The sequence below is a fragment of the Diadema antillarum genome, unplaced genomic scaffold (genome assembly GCF_040938485.1).
Source record: "Diadema antillarum isolate AM-2024a unplaced genomic scaffold, OU_Dant_1.0 seq00000583_RagTag, whole genome shotgun sequence".
In the NCBI taxonomy this organism is placed as follows: domain Eukaryota; kingdom Metazoa; phylum Echinodermata; class Echinoidea; order Diadematoida; family Diadematidae; genus Diadema; species Diadema antillarum.
In genome coordinates, this window is record NW_027271517.1 from 530,820 (window position 1) to 556,850 (window position 26,031).

A 26,031-nucleotide genomic window follows, 5' to 3' on the forward strand; every position below is an offset into this window, starting at 1 on the left:
TTACTTGACTGTACACAAAATTACATATCTCCCCTTCACTCCTGTAAGTCATTGTTGTGTTTGATAATCTCATAATTTGATGCAGTGTGTTCCTTCATGATTGCATGAAATGGAGGAAATTCAGTGTACATTTGTGTGCAGGTCCGTAGGAGACTTGACAAGACAGCGACATCATCATCTTCTTCTAATTTGCATAGATGTAGTCTCAAGCTGATGTCACTGTTTCATAAAGACACATGGATCTACCTGTTATAAAATTTTATAATTTTTATTCCTGTATGTCAATTTTGATAAAGCTTTGTCCTTTCTGTATGGTTTTACAGTGGAACCTCACAGAGAGCTCGGTATAACTAAGCCTCCGTAAAGCTTGGTGATTTTTTTGCTGGTCCGAACTCAACATATTTCTTTGATTTTATACCTTGATGCAGTGTGAAATCAGATGTAACAAGGTTATTGTGATTCATGATTTTTAGGCCCTTGTTATAATGAGGTTCCCTGTGTGCTCTGTTTATGAAGGTCAAATTGAACATAGAGTGGAATTGCAATCTGAAAGATGATGTTATAATAGCAGACTGCCCTTGTGCTTATCCAAACACTTCACAAGGTCTGTTTATACCACCCCGGTTGAATCAATGCCATGTCTAGGTAATTTTGAATAGTTTGAGCAAATATTTCAGTGCACATCACATGATTGGCAGCTGTCATCGTTCCAGCGACATGATGAAGGTTACCAAGTTTTGAGCATGTTTCCAGGATCTCTTGCATTATTTACCAGTCTTCAAATTCAGCTAACACTATTTAAGTGAAGCCAATTAGTTCATGTACATGTACATCCTGCAGAAGAAGTTGGGCAGTCTATATACAGCATAAGAAGAAAAATATATGGTCATGTAGAATATTAGTGAATATTTCAGTGTGTAATGTTAACAGAAAATTATGTGACTATATGCCGAGATCCTCTCTGTTATGTGGTGCATTTCTGGATCAGATCATGTTTGATTACCATGTCTGTGAATTTCGCAAAGGGTCACTTGTAAGCTCTTTTAGTCAAATAAAAGAATGATATTCCCTGAAGGATTGTATACATTGTGAAGTTTTGTGTCTGTATGATGGAGAGTGTTGTAGACTGGGTTGGAAGAAAGCACACAAATGGTGATTTATTTGTCTCTTTTTTTGAAAAACAAAAATGGTACACCTCAGAAAATCAAAAGCAAAACATGCAGACAGACACTAATACATGTAGCACACTGCAAGCAATGACAAGTCTTGTTCACAATTAGCCAGTTCGTAATTAGCCCATGTACACCTTGGTACAAATGACCTTTCTTTTTTTCTCAGTTGGTTAGGCACTTCACTCGTTTTCAAAGCGGTATAATGCATAAGCTTGCCCGACATAGCAATTTGTGGAATTCATGTCCAAACAAAGAATGAGCTTGTGCTTAGACCAGGTGACCAGAATAGTCCGTCAGTTGACATTTTAGCAGGCATCTAATTTATTGTTTCGTATGGAATGCAATAACAACCTTTTTCTTTTGATACTGCAAATGCCAGGCTTGCTATCAGGTGGATGTGCTGGCAAGCACTAATCAGGTAAGGATCACATGAATAATCATCACATCACAGATGCTCATTTCAGTGAAATGATAAACCAAAATGCCTGTTGGTACAAATGACCTTTTTCTGCTCATGCGCAAAGTGGAATTACGAACTGGTCTATTAGATGCAATGGTCATTATTCAAAGACATTCTATGCATCCTCCTCCACAAACTGCCTGACCACAGAGGGCCTAGGTGAAGTCAACACAACTTTACGAAGTTCCAGTCATTGAAGTACACGGAAAGGGATGCCTGTACATACCATATACATGTATTTTGTGGTACCGGCTGTTTAAGGCAATTTTGTGAGTGATCATGAATTGCAACAGAATGACAAACACATTTATCCCTTTGATTTTCAGCACAATGAGCAAATTCTCACTTTCGAAGTGAAGTATATGGCATATGTTCACAAGGAGACAATATTTTAGCTTGCTGATTTTGCTTAATTAACATACCATTTTACTTGAAAAAATTTGCCCCCCAAAATAGGAGTTCTTTGTTCAGTAACAACTACAAATAGCCCTCTGCACTCAAAGATTAATTTTGCATTCGTGAAAACATTGTTTAACTGAACACCAGGATATCAAGCTGAATACAATGTGGAATTTTTAGATGTTTGGTGTCAAAATATCTATGAAAGTATGTGTGCCCTTGTATGTATCTTCCCCCCCCCCCCACACTGCCCCTATATAGAAAGGTAAACATGTAAACAAAAGGATGGGATGATGACAATGAGTGCTATATTTTTCTATCTTTTATTTAACAATTTTGATGACCTTTCTACACACCCATTGGCAATAAACACTTGATTGCACTTCCACAAATGATTGCTACGACTGGATGGAACAGTAAGCAATGTCAACAAAGAAGAAAATATCCCTATTGGTTGATACTCCTTTCAGCACATACTAAAAATAGCTTTTATCTACACAGAAAAAAAATGTGACTGATTCTTTGTGATGTGGATAATAATGCCCTTCGTTTGTGCACATACCAAAAACTTTTACCCCATATCATGTGAACGTTTGACCTTCAAACTAACTGTCATGCGATCAGATTCACTAGCAATAGTATATACAGTGGTATACCAGGGTTATCAACAATTATCCATCAAAATAACACATTCCCCAGTTATCAGGGAGATACATGTACAATATTACTTGTGTGTTACATGCATCTCAATGGGCAGAAGTACATGCCATTACCAAATCAATTTAGAGTGGTCCACAAGGGGTTTGAGCATGTCGTTGCAAAATGTTCAAATATTTGTGCAACATCCTCAAGAGCCAGCAACAAGCTATGCAACATCCTTGAAAATTGGCAACATGCTCAAGATGAAATATATTCAAATGTGAAAAACGTGTAAAACTTGATATGCAAAATGTGACAGAACATCGCATGTAAGCAGCACAACAAGAATACATTGAAAAATTGTTTGTGATGTGCGCTCTGTGCACATACAATTTTTGCAATATTTTCACATTTAGAGCTTGTAACATGCTCAAATTTCAAGCTGTGGACCACCCTCAATCATGGATATCTTTTAAATATTTTCTCTTTTGAAAACACAAAGAAAAACTAGAAATGTCGCTATGGCGACTGATGCCTCCGCCATAATGCATGATTCTCCCTTTGAATAGGTGTATAGTACAATGTCTTCACAATGTGTGATGACAGTTTCACATAACTGGCAAAATATTGATATGACAGGTTTGTCAGAAATATCTTGAATGTTCACTTTCCTCAAACTGGGTTTGCTATAATTGTCTAAGAGTGCAGGTACACATATTTGGGGAATTGAGGATTCTTACTTGACTCCTGACCGACCCTGTTATAAGTTTATGCATTGAGTAATTTCTACGCAGTAGTAAATGTCTACACTAAGTTTCAATAAAATATCTTCGGGCATTGCATAGATATGGGGGAAATAACAACATTTTTAGCATTTGACCTTGACCTTTTGACCTTTGACCTCTTGCCAATGTCACTAAAATCTCCTCAACTAATTGCCCCATCATACATCATCCTTGGACCAAGTTTGGTGAAAGCTGCTTCATCCAGTTTTGAGTTATCACGTAAACGGATAAATTTTAGGATTTGACCTTGATCTTTGACCTTTGACCTCTGTCTGATTTCACTAAAAACTAATCATGTAATTGTCCCATCATACATCATCCTCAGACACAGTTTGGTGAAATTTGCTCGATCCAGTCTTGAGTAATCGCATAAACGGATACAATTTCATGATTTGACCTTGACCTTTGACCTTTGGCCGATTTCACCCAAAATCTAATCAAGTAATTGCCCCATCATACTTTATACTTGGACCAAGTTTGGTAAAATTCCAGTTAATATTTCTCAAGTTATCGCATAAACGAATGCGGACGGACGTACGTACGGACTTACGGACAACCCGAAAACATGCCTCTGGCACCACTTTGTGGCGGAGGCATAAAAATCCAAGTTTTCAGAAAGTCTCCTGCAGATCAGGGTGACTTGGCAGCTCTGGTATACCTTCCTTTCATTTGACAAAATATTCTCAAAAGACTACACCTCAAACATAGATTTGTCTAGGAAACTTGTAGTATATATGAGTACATTTATTCCTGGAGTGAAAAACATGGATCAGTCTCCCACACAATTTCTACAGACCCATCGTACTACCTCCATTTTCCCTCTTCTGAGATATTCTTTACCATGAGGTTTAAAATTTGACTCTTCTGTAGTTTCTTTTTTTAAACCATAGCCAGCAAAACATGAGATATCTTTGGGAGTTTTCTGGAGTGGAGCAGAAACTCTAACCCAGAAGCTGACAGTAAATGGTGTGATAACATATTGTCCATGGGAAATAGTGCATGACAAAGAAACCACTAGAAAAATACTTTGTATATTCTCACTTTGCTATCATTATCATTATTATTACTATCATATCTATTGTCAGTCAACATTACTGTATTGATCCCATAATTACCTCACGACAAAACACAGTTTTGTTTCTACATTTCTTGGATTACTGGAAATAACCATTAAAGGAAACTAGGCCATGAATGAATTTAGTAAACTCCTTACAAAAAGTGCATTACTTTTAATAGATGACAGTACAGTTTTATAATCTAATGGAGAGCACTGAATATCAAAACAATATTTTTACACATAAGTTTTTGAAAAAATTCAGCGTTACTTGTTGATTTCCTTCTCAAAATTGAAAAAAAAAGTTTGTGACAAAGATTACAAAACAAATGTATAAAAAATATTTGGCTTAATGAACAAAATTATTCAAGTGACAATGATGGGCACACTTAGTAAATAGAGCATGTTAACAGGCACATGAGAACAAATTACAATTTCTCTCTAGATGTAGCATGTGATATGAATGTATCAATACCTACATGCTTTACTTTGCTCACGCAGATATCATTTCCATGGTTGGCATGCTAAAAAAAGTACCCAAACACAGACCTTGATATTTCATGTAACAGCCCACTGTGAAAAACAAATAGCACAAAAGTTTTCATTTTCACAGTACTTGGCATTCTGTCCTTCTTGATGCAATCACAAAAAGCAGATCAAGTCAGCCAAATTTCACTTTATTTTTCCTGATCTGTTTATGGGTCTTGCTCATTGTTCAAAATATGCTCCAAACAGGTCCTTGCTGTTTTCATCTTACAGGACACAAGGCCTTCATTTCATTTGGTTCTTGATGTATTGTACAACTTGGTGGAGCAGATGTCTCTTTGAGTTGTCTTCCACGTTGGTCTCCATAACGATTGCTCTCTTCTCGCCGAGTTTAACCTCCAGCTGCAGCACCAGCGGGAAGTTGTCGTCTGCATCATCTGACGATCCATCAGACCTTTGGTACCCACTCGGTGCCTCGTCCGTCTTCGACAGCGATGCGATGTGGGTCTCGCATGGTTCTGCCAGAAGCTGGACAGAAGTCTGAGATGGACGGTGGTCAAGAGATGTTTCTCCATCCCTAGGATGGCCAGTGCTGGAAGAGGCGATGTCTGCCAAAGCCGAGGATTCTTCTCCTCCTGTTTGAGCAACTGGCGAAGTGGTATTTGAATCATCCAGGGGAGATCTAAGGTCTTTGTGAGATGCAGAGAGATGGGTCGCAATGGTAATAGATGCCCTTGATTGGGACAGAGATGATGATGACGAAGTTTCCCCTTGCCACTGGTAATTGTCTTCCTGATTCTGTGTTTGAGATGTTGAGGATTCTGGCGCTGCTGAAGAGAGGACGGGTTCTGCTTGTCGCTGCTTTTCCTTGCGCCGCTTTCGACGCTGGTGTGACCAGGTGTTGTGCTGGGCCTTCAACTCAAACTTGGCACACCACTTGGAGGTTTGCTTTCGGTCTACCTCCATCTGGCAAAAAAAAAAGAAGGGAAAAAATGTGCAACTTGAGTGAGGAGCAGCACTCATCCTCATTGCAATTTATCACAGTAACTAACTCACAAGGGCTCCTGTTCTTACAGAGCTTTTGTATTGCCATTTGGTCAACCACTGCCAAAACTTTGCCATAATGTAAAATCATCTTACCTGTGTATAAAACTGCAACATGATGACCATTCTAGTCCAATATACTTTAGAAGGCAAGTACAGTGAAACCCCGTTATAACGAGGTCCGTGGGACCGGCGATATTACCTCGTTATAACCGGTACCTCGTTATAACCGTACGCATCAAAAACAAAGAAAAACATAAGAATGACGTATACCCATCAATGAAACTTAAGAACATATCCTTTGCGTTGCTATTACACAATTATTGAGCGTTATTATTTAGAGAAAAAGGGAAATCATTTGTGACTTAGACGAAGAAATAGGGGCTGAAATGATAAGTGAATTCTTTATTGTAACTCTTGTTTGTTTAGCTTGTTCTAAACACCAGCGCAAATATATAGAGTAACATACAGGCCTTGTTTACCGCAACTTGCTAGGTATTTTTACGCTGTTGGTGCCCAGCGGGAATGCGATGATTTCATGAATCATTTCAGCTGTAATCTTGTACAATGTATGATCGTTGCGCCCAAATGGATTAAAAATGCGTTCTTTATTTTCTTCCGAAAATCTCTTCGCGTTTTGTACGACCGTTCTTGAAAAATATGCGACAGGATTGAATGTGGGAGGTTGTCATCCTTTTTACGCAAATGTGTACCTGGTAGACCATTCTGAAAGAAAGAAAAAGTCACCATTGTGAAATGCAGTGTTAAAATTGTGATATTGAACAAACCCAGATCTATTCAAACTAATTAATGCGTTTGTTTCTTTTTCTGATTTAGGTTCACATGCGTCATTCAACTTTTTTGCGCTACTGTCACCTGGCGAGATCGCGATGATTTCAGAGTAACATACGTGCGTTGTTTACCGCTAACTTGCGAGGTATTTTACGCTGTTGGTGCCCAGCGGGAATTCGATAATTTCATGAATCATTTGGCTGTAATTTTATACAATGTATGACCGTTGCGCTTGAAGGGATTAGAAATATGTTCTTTATTTTCTTCCGAAAATCTCTTCGCGTTTTTGTACATCCGTTCTTGAACTGTTGAATGCATTTGTTTCTTTTTCCGAGCACCGATTAAGTAGGTTAACATGCGTTATTCAACTATTTTTACGCTACTGTCACCCAGCGAGATCGCGATGATTTCATTAATTATTTCGGCTTTAATCATACACACTCATATTTAAATCATCATTCGTTAAATGATGACAAACAAATCCAGATCTATTCAAACTAATACATGCGTTTGTTTCTTTTTCTGAACACCGATTAAGTAGCTTAACATGCGTTATTCAACTATTTTTACTCTACTGTCACCTGGCGGGATAGCGATGATTTCACTAATTATTTTTGCTTTGATCATACACACTCATATTTAGATTATCATTTGTTAAATGATAATGAACAAATTCAGATCTATTATTACTAATAAATGCGCTTGTTCCTTTTTCTGAGCACCGATTAAGTAGGTTAACATGCGTTACTCAACTATTTTAACGCTACTGTCACCCGGCGGGATCGGGGCATGATTTTATTATTTCGGCTTTAATCATCCAAAATCATATTTGTTCAAAACCAGTAAAAGAACTTTAAGTCGGAACTAAAATTCTAAAGGATATAATGATGAGTTGCACACGCATTCCAATTGTCCATTTTTGGTCACAATTGTCGCTACATGAAAAGTTTTTGAATGCGTTATCTATTTTTTTCTCGTTGCGCTGTGGTCTGACCTCATTTCACGCACGCGTTTCTCGCGAAAAAAAAATCAAGTGATTATGTTTAATAATTTAGTAGGACCATCGGAAGGTATTCCTGTGTCTTATCGCGTGATTAAGAAGAAAACATGGAAGGAATGGTTCTCTGCAAAACGGGAAAAGACGTGGATAGCGTGAATTCGGTTTTCAATGTTTAGTTTGTCGCGTGTTTGAAAGCGTCAATTTGGTCAAGAAATGGAACCTCGTTATATCCAATCAAATTGCTTATGTTTTTCTTTATCATGATTTACCGAAATTGTCCTCGTTATAACCAGAATCTTGTTATAACCGAACTCGTTATAACCGATTCGTTCTGCCATAGGTTTACACGCAAAGGAAAACGGGACCGACGCGATCACCTCGTTATAAGCGGTTCCTCGTTATAACCGAACTCGTTATAACGGGGTTTCACTGTATTATCCTCACTGAATGAAAGTTAGTTTTGAGATATTTCTGCTGATCAGTGAAGGAAACACATTGGTAGTTGTGCCCATCAGTGAAGAAAAGCATATTAATGGTAGATAACAAACCACTTTAGAGCAGAGTTATTGTGGGGTAGATTCATTGCGTACTTGTTAAACTTTCAAAAAAATATTACTCTGTGTGCGTGTGTGTGTGTGTGTGTGTGTGTGTGTGTGTGCGTGTATGTGTATGAGATGGTTCTTCAGTCATACCATTGATATAGATCTCTATGATTTTTCTTGACCAGAGTCATTAGGTGTATAATGTCTACAAGCAAGCACTGTGTGCAGAGTAAAGGAGGGTTACCTGCAGGTTTTGCATCATAAGTTGTAAGGCTGTTGCCACGGACTGAATCTTGCTCTGCAGACCACCGCCAGTTCCTGCCTCCTGCACCCTCTTGATGTAGGAGTCGGGGACGGGGATGATGAAGGGATGGCGGCGTTCCATCAGCTTCCTCTTCTTGCTGGCTGGAAGCTGAAAGTTGAGAGCCAGGCAAAGAGAGAGAGAGAGAGAAAAAAAATACTTTGCATCTGAAAGCTACCGAGTTACATGTCATCAGGAGTAATGATACTACATTTCTAAGCTTTATAGAGGTGCCAGTTTTTTCCTACATCATACACCATGGTCTGACAGCTACAAGGTGATGTGACAAGCTACCATTGAATGGTATAATCATAACTCTTAAAAAAAAGTAATACATGAACATTTCACTTTGCAGAGACACATAGAGAGACAGTAGGCTGGCCTTGCTTTTGTTTTATTTCAATCTATTTTCCTTTATTCTATCATGACGCAAATCTCTCGTTTGAAGAGGCTACACCCCAGTAAATAATGCCAGTGTATATCTTGGCAATCAATGACTTAAAGTCAAAGATATAAAACACCTGTTTCTTGACCCTGGCCTAATCTAAGCATCAGTCATCGCCACAGCGCCACAGGAGGGGGGGGGGGGGGCACCGCGAGAGGAGGAGATTGTTTTGGTTTTGGCATGGGCCATGTAGCTCCATGGTGCGTGTGTGTGTGTACGTGTGTGTGTGTGAGTGTAGACATTCAGCGTATGCAGACAGAGCATGCCTGTACTGTAGTGACCGGAACTATTGTCATTCCATTTTGCTCTCCCCTTCTCCCTCCCCCATCTCTCCCCCCTCTCCCTCCCTCTCTCCCCCTCACTCCCCCCCCCCCCCCCTCTCTCTCTCTCTCTCTCCCTCTCTCTCTCTTTCTCAATGATCCAGTCAGCAGGCTGATTGTAACCAGGGAGGTAGTCTCACCTCCCCGTTGTAACTCACTGCCAAATAGCACATTGTCAGCACCGGCAAACTGGCAATGCTCTCCTTCTTATTCCTGTATTGTCGTTATTTACGGGTCGATTTTTTTCGTTCGAAATGTAAAATGGATGACCATAGAATTTCTCAATAGAATATAAAATTGAAAACTTTAGAAAGGATAGAGAAAATTGAGTTCACTTTGAATGGTCTGCCACAGGCAGATATCCTTATCATGCTCTTACGTAATACGACAGCTGCTTTCTCAATGATCCAGTCAGCAGGCTGATTGTAACCAGGGAGGTAGTCTCACCTCCCTGTTGTAACTCACTGCCAAATAGCACATTGTCAGCACCGGCAAACTAGCAATGCTCTCCTTCTTATTCCTGTATTTTCGTTATTTACGGGTCAATTTTTTTCGTTCGAAATGTAAAATGGATGACCATAGAATTTCTCAATAGAATATAAAATTGAAAACTTTAGAAAGGATAGAGAAAATTGAGTTCACTTTGAATGGTCTGCCACAGGCAGATATCCTTATCATGCTCTTACGTAATACGACAGCTGCTGGAGTCATCAAACCCTGGCTTGGCCTCCAGGTTTGTCACGCCTGAGCAGAAAGTTTATTTGCAATGGACAAGTCCTTCGACTCCCAACTCCCAAACGACAAATATACGCACCCCACTTTGGGTATGCCCCAGTTGGGGACTCGCCTCAAACGAGGGATTGACGGCATGTTATTATTTTATTCACTTATTTATTTAGTTTTTTATTTTTTAAAAATGTATTTATTTATTTATTTATTTATTTATTCATTTATTACTATTATTATTATTATTATCATTATTATTTTTATTTTTATTTATTTATTTATTATTATTTTTTTTTTTGGGGGGGGGGACATATTCCAACATCTACAGTAAGATATCCCCTGTGTGATGATGAATGGGTTTAAGAGAAACCTTCAAAGGCATAAAATCTTGACTTTGAGACTGAAACCTACCAGCTCTGTATGGCTTTGGTCAATGTTCACATACATTGTATACATTATTCACTTTGTGATGTGGAATTATTCAAACTATTCTTAAAACTCTTCATTCACTGTTTAAAGGATGACAGCGGCATATAAAGTTCGGGGGGGGGGGGGGATTCAAGAGAATTCAAGGGACATTCCATGCAATATCAATACGAATACCGTAGGCTCGAATCCATGCTACTTGATTGATTGATTGATCGATTTATCGCACGCGAGAGAGAAAGACAGGCTATGAGAATAGATGGTATGCAAGTATCCCTATAATGAAAGCACATAGAGAAACACTTGAGAAGCACTATTAAAGATGTAGACATGATAGAGAAAGATAGACCAATTGACAGTCAGTGAAAGTGATGAAGCATTGCCACTTACTATGTTATGAAAACAGAACAACAGCCAAAGAAGAGTACTGAGTATATCATAAACATAACATATACTGATCACATATGTATCAACATTGATATATATACACGTACATGAATGTTCAAATCCAGTAAGTATACAAAGTAAATCAGAATGACATAGTGATAAGCTGGGTTCTTACGGGTGGCTCAATGTCCTCGTGGAAGGTCCAGGCAATTCCCCATCGCATCGTTCTCCCCTGACAAAACTCAGTAAAGGTCACATTGCGGATCTAAAGGAATTTGGAATGAAAATGTTTGAATTACTTTCCACAATCATGTACCAGCATTGTTCATCGAGTATTGTGTACTGAAAGAAATAAAAAAATGACACGTAAAAACAAACTCCTATCAAGATATCACATAACTACTGATTAGAATGTGCTCAAGCCTATAAACAGAAATGAATAGATACAAGTGTAACCATCAGTCAGTTTTAAATTGTCGCATTGATAGCATGCCATGCTGAGATAAATTCATTACGGTTTCACTTCCTTATAAGACATGTGCAGGCCAAGATTTATTGCCAGTGTTTAATGATCAACAGTGGTGATCAAAAATGTAACAAACAAATGATCACTCGGCAAATATAACTTGAATCGTTTTCAAGAAAAAGCTACAAATATTTGTAATGCAGATATTTAGATATCAGCATGACATATTTTCAATTTATCACAAAATAAGGTCCATTCATGAAGTATAAATGTCTATCACACTATGGTAAAATCATGGCAAAATGTATACAGTTCACAAGTTACGTCATTTTCATGGTGTGATTTCTAAATTCTCAAATGTGCCACATAATCCAAAGATAGCCACATTGTCACCATGCATGACAGTTTGAGCTTGTAATTTCTTGTCCATTATGTCCACAAATGGCATCTTAGAAGTTAGTTGTAATAGAAATTTAGTTGTTGGTATTTGAGTTCTTTTCCGATTCCAGTGTAGCATTATCTCTACTATTCAAGTGATTAATTACTTAATCATATGTATTTGTCAATTACCTTTGTGTGGTATTTGTTGGATGGGCTTTTAGCAATTTTCCTACAAGAAAATACTCACATACAAAACTGATATTCTGATGCTAAATATATTGTATGTTCATTCCCACAATACCTCTATCTCTTCTCTCTCTCTTACCTTGCATCTGTGTAGCTCTTCCCTCAATACCACTAAACTTGATTTCTTTCCCAGCATAGAGGTGTACCACCTGGAATGGATAAGGAAACACTCCAGTGTTCATTCTGTGCTTTTGATATGTTTCTCAATTACAATACATTCTCGGAAAGTGGTAATGAATACCCTAGGTACAAATCCATGAAAAAGGAGTGTTAATTTCAAGCAATGCTGGACACAATTGAACAAACATGTGTCTACTAAACAAAGAATGAATGTACAACTGTAGCTATGCTGGGCAACCGACTATTCCAATTGTCAAAGAGTGGTATTGACATTACATCAGGCCATTTAAGAAAATATCTGATTGTAAAAGTTGGCAAGTATAACATATTCTGTATAATTTAAACCTAAATGTGAAATCTCACACTTTGTAGCATTACCCCTAATCAGGAATCCACATCCCCCCTCGACGTTTTGCACAATAATTCTGCAACGCAAAATGATTTCACCGCAAGGCTTCTTGGCTTTTTTCTTTCAAGTCTCCCGCAACTTTTGAGACCAAATTTGCAACATCTGTGCATACTGTTATGAAGCCAAGCCCATTTTAATAACGGCATGTCACCCCAAAATGTGCACAATTACGTGATTTTATGTACATTTCCTATGGAAAACAGTGCTCTGTCCTGAAACTCAGAAAAACCTCCACTATTTTTACTGTTCATCACTTTGATTGATTGATTTTATGCTGATTATGGTAGATGAGTGGTCCATGACAATTTTTATTGAGAAAAACAAAGAAAAAACAAAAGTAAAAAAGAGAATAAGGACACGTAGGACATTCCAAAAACAATAAAATATATAAGAAATTAAAGTTATTATGATATACAATTGTTGAATATATCAAAACAAATATACAAACCAAATAAAAAAAATATACTCTCAATGATTTTAATTAATTAAGACACAATCTTGTAGATTATGACATAGGTATCGCATGTGCCAAATTTCATCGCGATCGCGGCACTGGTGGTGATCTCGGAGTGGGGGGGGGGTGGGGTGGGAATCAGACTCTGTTTATTCATTTTGTAGTTTGATTTAATTGACTGGAATTGAATTGAATGATGATAATTCTATTGGGTGTCTTTTCAAAAGCATTCAGTCATGACATCACATGAGAAATTGCACATCTGTTTGCTTTGTCCTATCAACCTATTGGCATCCCAAATAGTGGCTGATACGTGATAATATACCATCTGTCTTAAAAGGTCAGCTTTGGGTCACATTTGCCTTTGAGTTGTGTATGTGTGCAGTGCAGATCAGCAGCAAGATTCAAAGCACACATGGGGGGGGGGGGGGCATGTGAAAGCACAGTTTGACCTTTTTTGCCTTGAGTCAGGGCACTACAAATCCAGTGGCCTGCTTCCAGATGTTAAGTTCAAAATGCTAAAATGTCTGATATGTTCAAAGTTTGCAGGAAACAAAACTTATGGTCACATAGGGAAAGAATATTACTAGAAGCTCTTTTGAGCATTAGTTATTTATTTATTCATTTACTTTTTTTTTTTTTGCAGGGGGGGGGGGAGGGGCAAGAGGAAAAGACTGAAAAGCATCATGATGAACACCTTCAAGTTTTCCTTTTATGCTATATTCTGTGTGGCTAAATCCTTTTTCTTTACCTCCTGGTAGTTGAATCCAGCAGTGTAGGCACAAGTAAGGAATTTCCCATACACGTACATATCAAATTATGAGCCTGAATGAAATATCTGCCTACATGTTCATTAGACAAGATACAGTTATGTATCTTACATGTACTGCCTACATGTACATTAGACAAGATACAGTTATGTACTTTATAATGAAGTAGATCTGCATACATTAGACAAGATACAGTTATGTGTTTATATACAATATTTGTATCTGAACATATAACAGATATTCATTTGCTAAATATTCACGCCGAGCGAGAGTAAAAAATATTTCCTTCCGTCACAGTGAAAACAAATGAAAAACCTAAATGCAGAAATATCCTCACATAGAATCTCAAACACATTGATTCTTGTGCCTTCAACTAGTAGGTCTCATTGTGTGATTGCCACACTGTTTCACAAGTCAAAGAGAAGTCTTACTCACATGACGTGCTCCCTGAGATGCAGACTCTCCGTGATCATGCGACGAACAAACTCCACTTCGCCTCCGTCGGCAATCATCTCCTGCTCGGCTGCTGTGCTCACGGTCTTCGGTTCGGGTCGGGCGGCGCTACGGGACGCCATGATACCCTGCGCCTCCAGCAAGTTTCCAAAGAAAGGCGGGTTACACATGGTGAAGCTGTAGTGGTCTCGCCTCGAGGGGGCTCTCTCCAATAGTCCCTTGAACATGGCATCCTCTGAGGTTTCCACAACTGTCAAGTTTCAACAGACAATAAAGACTCTGTCATTTACTGAATCAAATCTGCATGTAAAAAATCATAAAGAGAACCTGTAACGCTCCACATATAAGTTAGAGTTTTACAGTATAATGTATCATGCATAAACAAGGAAGGTTCTGTGGTGTGTGAACTTGAAGACCAGGGGCCTGTGTCACTAAGCTCTAAAATCAATCCTTAGTTTAATTCATCTGATCTTAGGGATAATTCTGGGCTCAATAAGTCCTCAGAAGTTAGGAAATGTTTCACCGTGCAATTTGGGAACAATATCTGCACCCATCTTGCCAAGTTCTACAATAAATCCTGAATGTCTATCATGTATCCTTCAAACTATCTGATCCATAGGATCTGTATAAACTGTGGATTCATTGTTTGGCTTGATAGAGTTCCCATATTGGTGAAACCGGGCCCTGGTGTTGTAATGATATGTGCTTGATCTTAGAACTGGGGTACAAAATAAAGCATAAAAGTGTATGACATACAATACCTCTGGTATCTGGGGCAGAGGCATACAAGTGTGTTAATAGTTCAAATCATGCAACTACAGCAGCACTTTCAGAGCAGATATTGCATACTTTATGATACAGCTATGTGATTAAGAGCAGTTGGAAACAAGGCCAAATATCTAAACTAGGGCAGTCATCACACACACAAAATCTTTCAATTTTTCTGCTTGCAGTATTTAGAAGCCAATTGCTGAATTGAATTTCATCAGAAACTTCCTAGATTCTTATTAACAATTGTCTCTCGTTTTGCAAAGAAGTGTATGGAGTGTATCAAAAGACCTTTCAGTTTTCTTCAGATCTGCAAGGTATCTTAAGGTGAAATCCTTAAATTCCTCATTAAAAATGTCCTATTCTAAGTGTTACACACATGGCTACTGTTTAAAACTAAGCTACCTTCCGACATACTCGGTCAGTTTTCATAGAAGACCACACATGACACTCTACAAGTTAGGCCCAGAACCTATATGACATAATCCTTGGAAAAGAAGATTGCTAGAGTCTTTCATTCACCTGTGATTTTATTGGTCAGTTCATTGCGGGCGACATTCTCCCTGGCGTAGTGGATGGCAAGAGCATCCACCTCAGACGCAAGGAACTCCCAGCCATTCATCTGGGCCCCAAGCAGCGGGTAGATACAGGAAGCACCACAACCTGTACAATGTCAGTGTTAGGTAACAACAGGGAATAACAGCAATTTGCTTGGGATTTTGGACATGACTGCTACACAAAATGTAATCCGTATGCGTAGCAATTTGTGTAGCAATTTCAGTACAGAGAATTGTATACCATTTTGTTCAAATACGTCTATTGACTAAAATTGCTATTCAATCTAGAGAAGGGGAATTATTCCCTTTAACAATGCACACACAAACATTTTGTTGCAAGTGGTATGGTAATTGGTTTGGGTTCAGTATACTGAACTGTGTCATCGCATTATAGAGTCCATGAGGTTATTTAACTTACCAATAACCTGCATGGCAATGAATGAATCTAGAACTCTATCCACAGTAGGACTGAGAATGAATACAAAAGGATGATACATAGACTTTTCTTTAAAAGAAAAAGAAAAAAGACACCATGGGCCCTCAACTTAAGACTTCACCTATTGTATGGCAGGCAACAAATGAGGTATGCTTAGAATATTTCTTGACAAAGAGGTTGTATCTTCATGCACTGCTAAAACACAGAAACTAAATTAAACCAAACATACTGATTTACAGCTACATTAGCATCAGAGACACCTAAACAACTTCAATAGTCTAGCAGCAAAATAGAAAATTGATTTCACATCAAATAAAAAAAGTAAAAAGAAACTGAAGCAAAGAATTGTGGTGCTGCCGAGCTATCAACAAACATATCAGATATGAAATCATCACATAAGATATGATCCATCTACCTATAAACAAAGGGAAATAACCAAATAGTATAGATGGTACAGACAGTACAACTACAATTTTTGATGAAGCCCAGAGAAATCCATCTAATGTATAATAGCAGAAGGTTATTAGCATCAAATAAAAAAGGTAAAAAGAAACTGAAGCAAAGAATTGTGGTGCTGCCCAACTATCAACAAACATATCAGATATGAAATCATCACATAAGATATGATTCATCTACCTATAAACAAAGGAAAATAACCAAATAGTATAAATGGTACAGACAGTACCACTACAATTTTTGATGAAGCCCAGAGAAATCCATCTAATGTAATAGCAGAAGGTTTAATCACTGTCATAATTGACTTCTTTAAACATAAAAACCCTTAAAAAACAAATCCCTTTACCCAAATACTCCAAATACTCACCTATGTCAATCCCAACAACTGGACCAGAGTTGTGCCCGGAAGACGCAAACAGATCCTCGATCCAGTGGATATAGTTCAGCCTGAGTGATAGTGTAGGAATGAGGCGATCAAGGGGCAACTCCACATTCAGACCAAAGTCTTCCTTGAGCAAGGTGCAAGTCAGTGCCTTCAGGGATTCCGCATTGTGAAAGTCCAGAGTTGCACTGCCCGATTGGTTGCGTACCACATGCTTGCCAAACTCTGGATATTTCCTCGCGAGTTCCTCAAAACTGGGTCTGTTGTCCTTGTATCGATTACGTGGGTGCATGAACCTGTTGAAAGCCATGGCTGCAGCTGTAGCATACAAATTTGTATCAGATGTCCCACATACGGCTAAAAGGCAAGGAAGGACTCAGGAGTTATGCTGCATGAATAACAGATAAAAATTATTATATACAATAGTTCAAATTGATGAGCTGAGGAATGGATATCTGCAGAACAGTACTGATTGGTGACATTCTTTTTTTTTTTTTCTCCTTAATCCAGTTTAAAATTGACTTTTAAAAATGTTAGTCTTGCCTTGATCTACATGTAGGGTAAATTAGAGGTCAAAGAAACATGTTAGAGTAGACAGTTTTCTAAACAAGTACTTAAGTAGTAAAAGTACCATGTTGAACTACGGCGGTTAGGCATCCAGTGTTTTTAAACATGTGTGAATGTGTGTGTGCGTGTGTGTGTGTTAGTGTGTGTTACATTGCTCTCCTATATGATCGGTTATGCTGACACTGCCAATGATCGACAGTCTTTTTCTATGTTGGAGTTATCTTCTCTTCTTAATGTAGACTCTAGATCTAATGGGCTTTGAAATTCTATGAAACCATCAGATATGGTTTATTTTTTAGCACAATATATTCTGATAGCCAGAAGATATTGTATTGACAAATAATGCAAGGGAATGGTAGGTGTGCACGGTCTGCACCCTATAGAATATGCTATGTGGGTCTAATAAAATTCTGGTCCCACCACTTGCCACACTGCTTTACCACTAACTAACTGTTACTTAGTTGAGTAGGTACAGTACCACCTGTACCTGACCACTGCCACTGCACTGGTCACATTAACATTAATGTCTAGAGCATTTGCATTTGCAGCCTGTGCTGTTCCCTTGACTGAAGATCGGGAATAAGTTCGCTGTTCCACGGGGACTACGTCTGGCTTCACAACCCCCTCCCCTCCTGTAAATGTTAACAATTGATTTAAAAAACTCCTCCGAACAGACAGATTTTTCTGACTTAAACAGTTACCTGTGAGCTGTGCCCTTTAACGTCACCTACCATTAAGTCGCCATTACCATGAAGTCGCCACTCATTCATTTATATTAAATGGGTTAGTCAAATACCGGTTAGTGATTGGCTGAACACAGTCACGTGATGGAGGTACATTCGTTATGTTCGCCCATGGGCGAACATTCTGGTGAATGTTCTCCCATGGGAAAACATTTTCACGTAACAAATGACAGAAGGCCTAAGACTGCGCGCGCACAGTATTTGGCTCTGGGCAAGCGAGCGATCGAGTGCGCCGTTAGTTAGTTGTGCATGTATCATTGTGCTGGTGGTTGACGTTGACGTATTTGACGTATTTGACTAACCCATATAATATAACAGATGATGACTTTTGTTGTCGGGAACATGTACCAAATGTTCCACCCTCAGGGTTTGAAATGCTATTTCGGGAGGCTATAAGTCCCTCAATAGCATTTCAAACCCTTTGGGTGGAACATTCGGTATGTTCCCTCCCCCGCCAGTCATCATCTATATAATGTTCATGCACCTGTCGCTGTTTGTCCCTCTCGTACTTTATTTCATGTGTATGACTCTTTTTTTTACGCCGAGCGAGAGTAAAAAACATTTCCTTCCGTCACAGTGAAAAATCTCTGTGTGGCCGGCAAGAACTTAATGGACATGTACGTGTGTTTGAATTCGGTACTGCATTTCGTTTGACACACACACACACACACACACTACGTGTAGAGTGTGCTCACGCAACAGGTCGGGCACGTCAACTTTTTCATAGGGGGAAGGCAATTGTAAATCACATTATCATTTTGAACTTTGGCAATTACAGCATTGGGTTGAACCATTTAATGATGGTTGTGTTTTTAGATATGAGAGAAAATAAGGGTGGCAGCTTAACAGTGACAAAATGACTGTCCGACGGCGACCCTACTTGTATGAGAGTACTGGCCAATGGCGAATGGCATGTGTTTTGTGTGTATGGGTGCTGGATTGAGAACCTGAGGGCATGCAAGCACAGCTGTTCATGTGGGTCTGATGCAGGTGCATTGTAACATGTGCAAGCTGTACGCATGCGACTCATTGCTTGTACTCTTGTTGGGTCGCCAGATGGAAAATACCAAAAATGTAAGTTTTTTCCCCATAAATTTATGAGTTGCTTTCATCACAAACTGCATGGAAGAGAGGAGGTAAGAATTTGAATTTTCACATGAAGAGATCGTCAAAGGATGAAATGTTAGTTTCACTTGTTTCTAGTGTTATGTTTGATAATCTTTCTAAAAAAATGGCTCAAGGCCGTGTGTGCGGGTCTGATGTAAGTGTGTTAACACATGCATGCAAAAGTCTGCACGCTGCTGGCGACTCATCGCTATAACTAGTACTCTCGTTGGGTTGCCTGATGGAAAATACCAAAAACGTATGCTTTTCCCCATAAATTCATGAGTTGTTTTCATCACAAATTGCATGGAAGAGAAAGGTGAGAATTTTAATTTTCACATGACAAGCTCATCAAAGGATGACATATCGGTTTTATCTGTGTTATGTTTGATAATCTTTTTTTAAAAATGGTGATTTAATGGTAATTGGCATTAAACGTTACAGGTTGTAACGTCTAAAAAAGTTAAATGGTTACAGTAGTCTACTTACGGAGACTGAAGGAGATTGATAATGATACTAACGTTAGAGTCAACAATTAGCGCGACAGATCTGTGACTGTCGCGACTGTGCACTAGCTTGTGTACACAATTTAAGCGCAGGTCATGGGCATACCGGTAGCTAACTATACACAGGCCAGTCGCTGTATAAATAGCAACAGGGCTGTACCGGCACGGTCCACAACATAAAGAGAGCTCAGAGATCGCTTTACGATCGCTTATGAGTTTTGATACTTGACATCATTTTTTGTCACCTCAAACTCATTAAATGTAATCTTCATTAATGACACTACATAGTTATGTTATCGATATTGGCAAACACATTTCACAACTTACCAAAAATAAAGATTATATGCAGCATGTGTGAACGGTACATCTGATAATCGGGAGTTTCGCGATCTGAATGCACTTTTAAAGGCCACGCTGTTGACCGTGCTGCTACCAAAGAGCGCACGCACGCAATAGATTGCTGCACTTCCAGCCACGCATGCGCGCTCATGATTTGTAGAGTGGTCAACGCGCCATTTTGAATTCTGCAAAGATGAACCCTGACGGTCGGGGATTGCACTAGAAAGTGTCATTTTTTTTGTTCAATGGACTTATCGTGAGGGCTCTCTGTGGACTTATGTACCTTCTGTAATATATGCGCACACTTTATGTGAGTAACGTACAAATGTCTATAAGTAATGTATAAATTGTTATAAGTTTTGTAGTTGTGTTGTGGTTCCCCACTTTGACGGCAAAGCACCGTCTGGTCAGGCTATTAAAACCGGTAGCTAGTTAGGTCCTAGACTCTAATTGTGACCCTGCACCACAAAACCAACAAAAAGTCATACCCCTTGATTTTACATGAGGACTCGAAAAAGGTAAAACGGGTCAACCAAGTCAATATTAAAGGACAAGTTCACCTTCATAAACATAAGGATTGAGAAAATGCAGCAATATTAGTAGAACACATCAGTGAAAGTTTGAGGAAAATTGGACAATCGATGCAAAAGTTATGAAGTTTTAAAATGTTTGTGTTGGAACTGCTGGACGAGGAGACTACTACAGCTTGTGATGTCATATGAGTACAACAGTATAAAGAAAATGTAAAGAAAATTCAACATATTTTCATTTTTTTCGCATAACAAAAGAGCATTTGACTTGCCTCTTTCAAAAGGTAGGGGGAATGATATTACCCATGACATATGTCGGTAACGAGTCAAGGGAATGTGTACTTTTTTCAAAAGATGAAATTTTGTGAAATTCTCTTTATATTTTCCTTATATTGTTGTACGCATGTGACATCGTACACTGCAGTAGTCTTCTCATCCAGCGGTTACTGCACAAAAACTTCAAAAATTCATAACTTTTGAACGGATTGTCCGATTTTCCTCAAACTTTCAATGTTGTGTTCTACTATTATTGCTGTATTCTCTTAATCCTTATGTATATGAAGGTGAACTTGTCCTTTAAGTTTTTCATATTTTCTGAGAGAGCTACCCTTTTTCTACATTATTCTTAACTTTGGGATCATAAAATGAATGTGAAAGTGCATTTTCAGCAATTTTCCTAAAACCCTTTTTTGTAGAGTAGTGAGAACAAAGAAGACTTAGAGGCCCCTTTTCATTCCTTGATAACCACTTGCACACATCACACTCTTCACTTTTAACGTCTGATAACTTTTGAAGGTTTGAAAGTTTTAAGGCAGTGTATACAACCACACGCGTGTGTCTTTACCATCCAGCCACACGAGTGTGGTTGTAGCCATGGCCAGAGTCGCTGGATACAGCCACACTCGTGTGTAATGTACATATTCCACACACACGGAGAAGAAGCTGATCACTGTGCGTGCGTGTCAAGCACAAACACCACACAACCAGGTACCAGCTTACTCGCAAAGCCATACTGCTTTGAAAGTTGCCAATATTCATGGACAGAATGTGTTCTGCATGCTCAATTTCAACTTAATCTGATTAATCCCTTTATTGATGTTGCTCCGGTGGTTACATCCTGTTGTTGTTGTTCTTCTTTTTTGTCCCATTCATTGCACAGCTAGCACGGCTTGGTAAATGTGAAACGCTTGAATAGACGGTTGAGTTAGACCCTGTAACGTTAGTAAATTTACTTCACTCTAGTCAGAGCCTCTTTTCTCGGTTCACACTTTTCCAGAGTGTGTGCTTTCTTTCCAATAAATTAGGTTAGTTTAGGAGTCCATTTCAATTGAGCTAGATCTATAGATCTAGGCTAACGTTAGGCCTAACGTTAGGTAAATTATTTATCTCATTTTGTGGCTGGTTAGTCACATCCACGCAGCAGTCAGCAGTTGCACACAACACTGCTGACGTGCTGTGCTGGCGCTGCACAGCCGGCAACCCATGCCATACCCGTATTATTAATTACTTTTATTCACTGTTACTGACGTTAGTGTTATCGTTTCTAACGCTAACGTTAGTGTTATCGTTATAGGATACTACTAACAAAGTAGTCTACCCTGCACTGTGGCCCAGCCAGGTGCATGCAGGTGCTACTGCTAGCTACCGTACTTTGTCGGTGATTTATTTACCATAAATTTATAAACGAATACAATTTGCGTCGTTGTTTCCGGTCATTTCTAGATAGATTATTTACAATCACGAATCTTACTGTCAAAGATTATGATGACATCCATTTTGCTTTGATGTGAAAAGGTAGATACATAAGTAGTTTATGGAAATAACTGAATTGAGTCACACTTTGGTATTTTCTTACCACTAATCTTTCGAAAAAAGACGCACGTTCCTCAGCTGTTGGTCTCGGCTCTAACCGGTGTGTGTGCATTGCATACATGAGTAGCATGTGATGTGCGTGTACACACTGACTGGTTGCACGATTGTGAGTGTTGCAGACGACAGAACAACGGTTTCTTCCGGATGCGCACCTTACTTTTGCGCAACAAATTTGACACACTGAGAATCTTGGGTAATTTTTCAACGTGTAGGAAGGATCGGTAGCATATTTTATGTGCGAAGCCGGGTGACAACTCTAGTCGGAAAGTAAATTCACGGAATTTTCTTACTTCATTTACATCTTTAATGATGATGGTAAGTACCCCATATCAAATAGATTCGTAATGTTTAGTTGAAATTATTGATTTCATTGTCATTTTGACATGATACCGCATTTATCCACAGCAGTCGCCATGATGGGCGACCACTCATTCGCTATGTACGGACTTCTACTCCACATCATTCCGTAGGCGTTGACGTTTTCTTGTGTGTGAATTTGTGTTTGTCGTGTTCTACAATACTGCGTGCATGCATGTTCAAATACGAATTTATTGTGTCTACGCTACTTCGTACATTCATGATATGATCATAACGTATAGGTCCTACCGGCTTACGCCAACGTCACTGAGAATTGTCAATAAAAATATGATTCATGTAATGTACACACTGTCTACACATTTTACCCACATTTACACACTTTTGAAATGGGAAATTACATTTCATTACTATACTGTCTGTGGGGGAAACTACACTGCAACTGTTCGAACTCAGCAGAGTCAGACTTCATTCATTATGACACTCACACACATTGTATTGACTGATCGTACTTGAATAAATTGTTAGCTTGTGACCTCACTTCACATTCACACAACACACAACTGTCACAAATTTTTTTGATTGTTGAATGAAAAAGATATTTTAGAGGGTCTGCTTGATTTCTTGCTTTGTTTAGTAAGACTAATATTGATTTGACATTGATTGAAAACTCACACCAACACTGAACAAGGTTTGACAACATGCAAAGGCATAGACACCTGATTGACCTAGGTTTTTTACTTGTAAGCTAATGCACTTGTCAATGTAATGACGCACCCCACTACCCCCGGACATGGGTGCGTCATGGTCATTTTTTGACTGACCACACGGGGTTTTTGACGGACACCACAGTCACTTTTTTGACGGACATAACGCTGCAAGTGACGAACACCACAGTCACTTTTTTGACGGACAACACGTTGAAAGTGACGCACACCTCGGTCACTTTTGTGACGGACATCCTCGGTACATTTGACGCACCCCCGTAAATACTGAAACGATTTTTGCATACGTTTTATTCAAGCAATTTCATTTTCTTTTGGTTCGTACACATAATTTGTAAAAGTTTCGGCAAGTTTCCCTTACCATGTAAGCACCGTATTGTCATTCACCGTACATCACGCTGCTGCTACGATATTCCGTGCAGTAGTATGTATTCTGTGCATGCAATCCATACATGACAATCACATGTGTGCAGAATGCGCTGTGTGTGCGCGGCCATTGCTAGTGCGGTGGATGCATACTGCTGCAGCGCAGGTAGGTACACACCACGCCACGGCATTCATATTCCCGCTCGAGTACTGCGTAACTACAGCCAAGTCGCGGTACGTAGAGATTCGCACAGCTAACAGCGTCGCGCGCGCGTCTGGCCAGCTGGTCGGGCTATCCCGCAAGCAGAAAATGGCATGCGGCAAGCAGTTCTTCTGCTGCCGTTTCGACAGGAAAGATTTAACTAAGTTGTTACATCGCTGAACAGTCCCTGGTTTGAGATTGAGTATGCATGATTTCATGGGTTTGTTGGAGGGAAAATGTAAGGAGAAAGGGTGGCTTTTAAATTCTTTGCTTGCCAGATTCTGGCAAGCATTTTTTCCTCTTATTCCAAAACGCTTCCCGACTTTGATTTTCACTTGCCGCGGGAAAGCGCTCACTGTAATTTCACTCGCGGTACGTGTATCCAGCGTGCAAAAATGCGTGTTATTTTCCATAGCCAAGTGACGTACCATGACGCACCCCTCGGTCAAAATTTTGACCGACAATGATGGGATTTTGACGCACCCCTCGGTCAAAAATTTGACGGACAAAGCTGGTAAAATGACGAACACCTGGGTCACAAATTTGACGGACCAAACGAGGAAATGACGCACCCATGTCCGGGGGTAGTGGGGTGAGTCATTACATTGACAAGTGCATAATGGGCAAATTTTGGATGGCACTTATGGTCGAATTGTGGGCGGCTTGCTTGTGTTATATGATGCCATTCATTCCACAATAATGAGCCGTAATGATAATACAGTGCAGTGTAGGCCTAAAAATGATAATTAAGTAGCTACTCTACTCTGTGACAAGATGCAATGATCGTCCGTACGCATTTCGGACTTCATCAAATTATGCTAATATCGTAATAGTAATAATCAGGGCTGCACACTGGCCCATTTTTCTACTAAAAAAGTACTGGTCCGACCTGCCTGTTGATGTCGGACCAGTTGAAAACTTAGGTACCCATTTTTTTTCTTCCATTTTTTACTGGTCCGTTCCTGAAAAAGTTACTGGTCCGACAGTGATTTTTACAGGGACTGAAACCAAATTACAACAAGTTAACCCATCTAGAACCTACAGTTGACATCTCCATCTCTTGACACATTGAATGTACCGTACTTCCTTATTTGACTTGTTTAGATGCACATCCTCATCATGAATATTGACGTCTATCCAAAGTTCTTGTTTCCCTCACACAAGTAATCCAATTATTTTATGAATCAATTTTTATATGAATCTGTAACCATAGATTGTCTGTTCTCATTGTTCTGTTATCTAAATTGTTTTCTGTTTTCAATGTTTTCACGAGATAAAGGGAACATTTAATTTTCACTTTTTGTTTTGACAGAGCTGTTTGCCATGAGAGAAGACTCCTGAACAGGTTTACATTCAGACGTAACTGAATGCCAGATTTTGACTTTGGCAATCTAGTTGTAATTTGCAGCTGGACTGGTCAAGCTGTTACCCGACAGAGGAAGGACAGGTTTTGTCTTGACACAGCTGGGGTGGAGTACCTCTGAGTTTCTTGCTCATTCTGCAGGCTGGGGCCAGCCTGGGACAAAAATAAACAGTCATCATGGTGCTCTCACAGAGACAGAGAGAAGAGCTGTAAGTACCATGGCGCAAAACATTTGATTTATCATGCATAATTGATAAAGGGAACTACAGCTGTATTGTGTCTATCTCTTCAATATATTCTTATTGATGAATGAATCATGTAAGATTGCCAGCACTGAAAATTCATATTTTGGAGTGTTCTATTGTTAGTAGAGAAGATGCAAAGTAAACAAAACTGTTTGTGGATGAGAAAGGGACTTCTTTAATCTTTTTATACCTTTTAATTGGCTGACAGAAATTTCAATAAATTGTCTTAAGAAATATTAAAGTATTTGTCATGTTTTCCACTACAGCTGTAGCGTCAC

General features: G+C 39.1%; 2 protein-coding genes across 5 annotated transcripts in view; one reads left to right on the plus strand and one right to left on the minus strand.

The window, feature by feature from the left end:
- Positions 1 to 5,141: 5,141 nt before the first annotated feature.
- LOC139735516 (RNA N(6)-adenosine-methyltransferase mettl16-like) lies at positions 5,142 to 17,186 on the minus strand. Its single transcript, XM_071646271.1, has 7 exons — positions 16,862 to 17,186; positions 15,568 to 15,708; positions 14,260 to 14,527; positions 12,151 to 12,220; positions 11,154 to 11,243; positions 8,618 to 8,785; positions 5,142 to 5,961 (listed from the first exon to the last, which is right to left on the minus strand). Exons 1-7 carry the CDS (start codon positions 17,184 to 17,186, stop codon positions 5,281 to 5,283), a joined length of 1,743 nt encoding a protein of 580 aa, XP_071502372.1. The 3' UTR covers positions 5,142 to 5,280.
- A 5,557-nt stretch (positions 17,187 to 22,743) lies between these two features.
- The window catches only part of LOC139735521 (lissencephaly-1 homolog), a 55,640-nt gene continuing 52,352 nt past the window's right edge, over positions 22,744 to 26,031 (plus strand). For all 4 annotated transcript variants that reach the window (XM_071646278.1, XM_071646279.1, XM_071646280.1 and 1 more), the window contains exons 1-2: positions 22,744 to 22,852; positions 25,458 to 25,717. In XM_071646278.1, coding sequence (XP_071502379.1) covers positions 25,686 to 25,717 — 32 coding nt within the window. In that variant the 5' untranslated portion in view covers positions 22,744 to 22,852; positions 25,458 to 25,685. The remainder of the gene's footprint in view (positions 22,853 to 25,457; positions 25,718 to 26,031) is intronic.

Bases quoted from the DNA above. Each gene is read 5' to 3' on its own strand.
- LOC139735516 (XM_071646271.1), bottom strand. From the start codon at position 17,186: ATGGCTTTCAACAGGTTCATGCACCCACGTAATCGATACAAGGACAAC. The intron at 15,709-16,861 runs GTGAGTATTTGG...GACATTGTACAG, and splicing joins AGTTGTTGGGATTGACATAG to GTTGTGGTGCTTCCTGTATC. The intron at 11,244-12,150 runs GTAAGAGAGAGA...AAATTCCTTTAG, and splicing joins AAGAGCTACACAGATGCAAG to ATCCGCAATGTGACCTTTAC.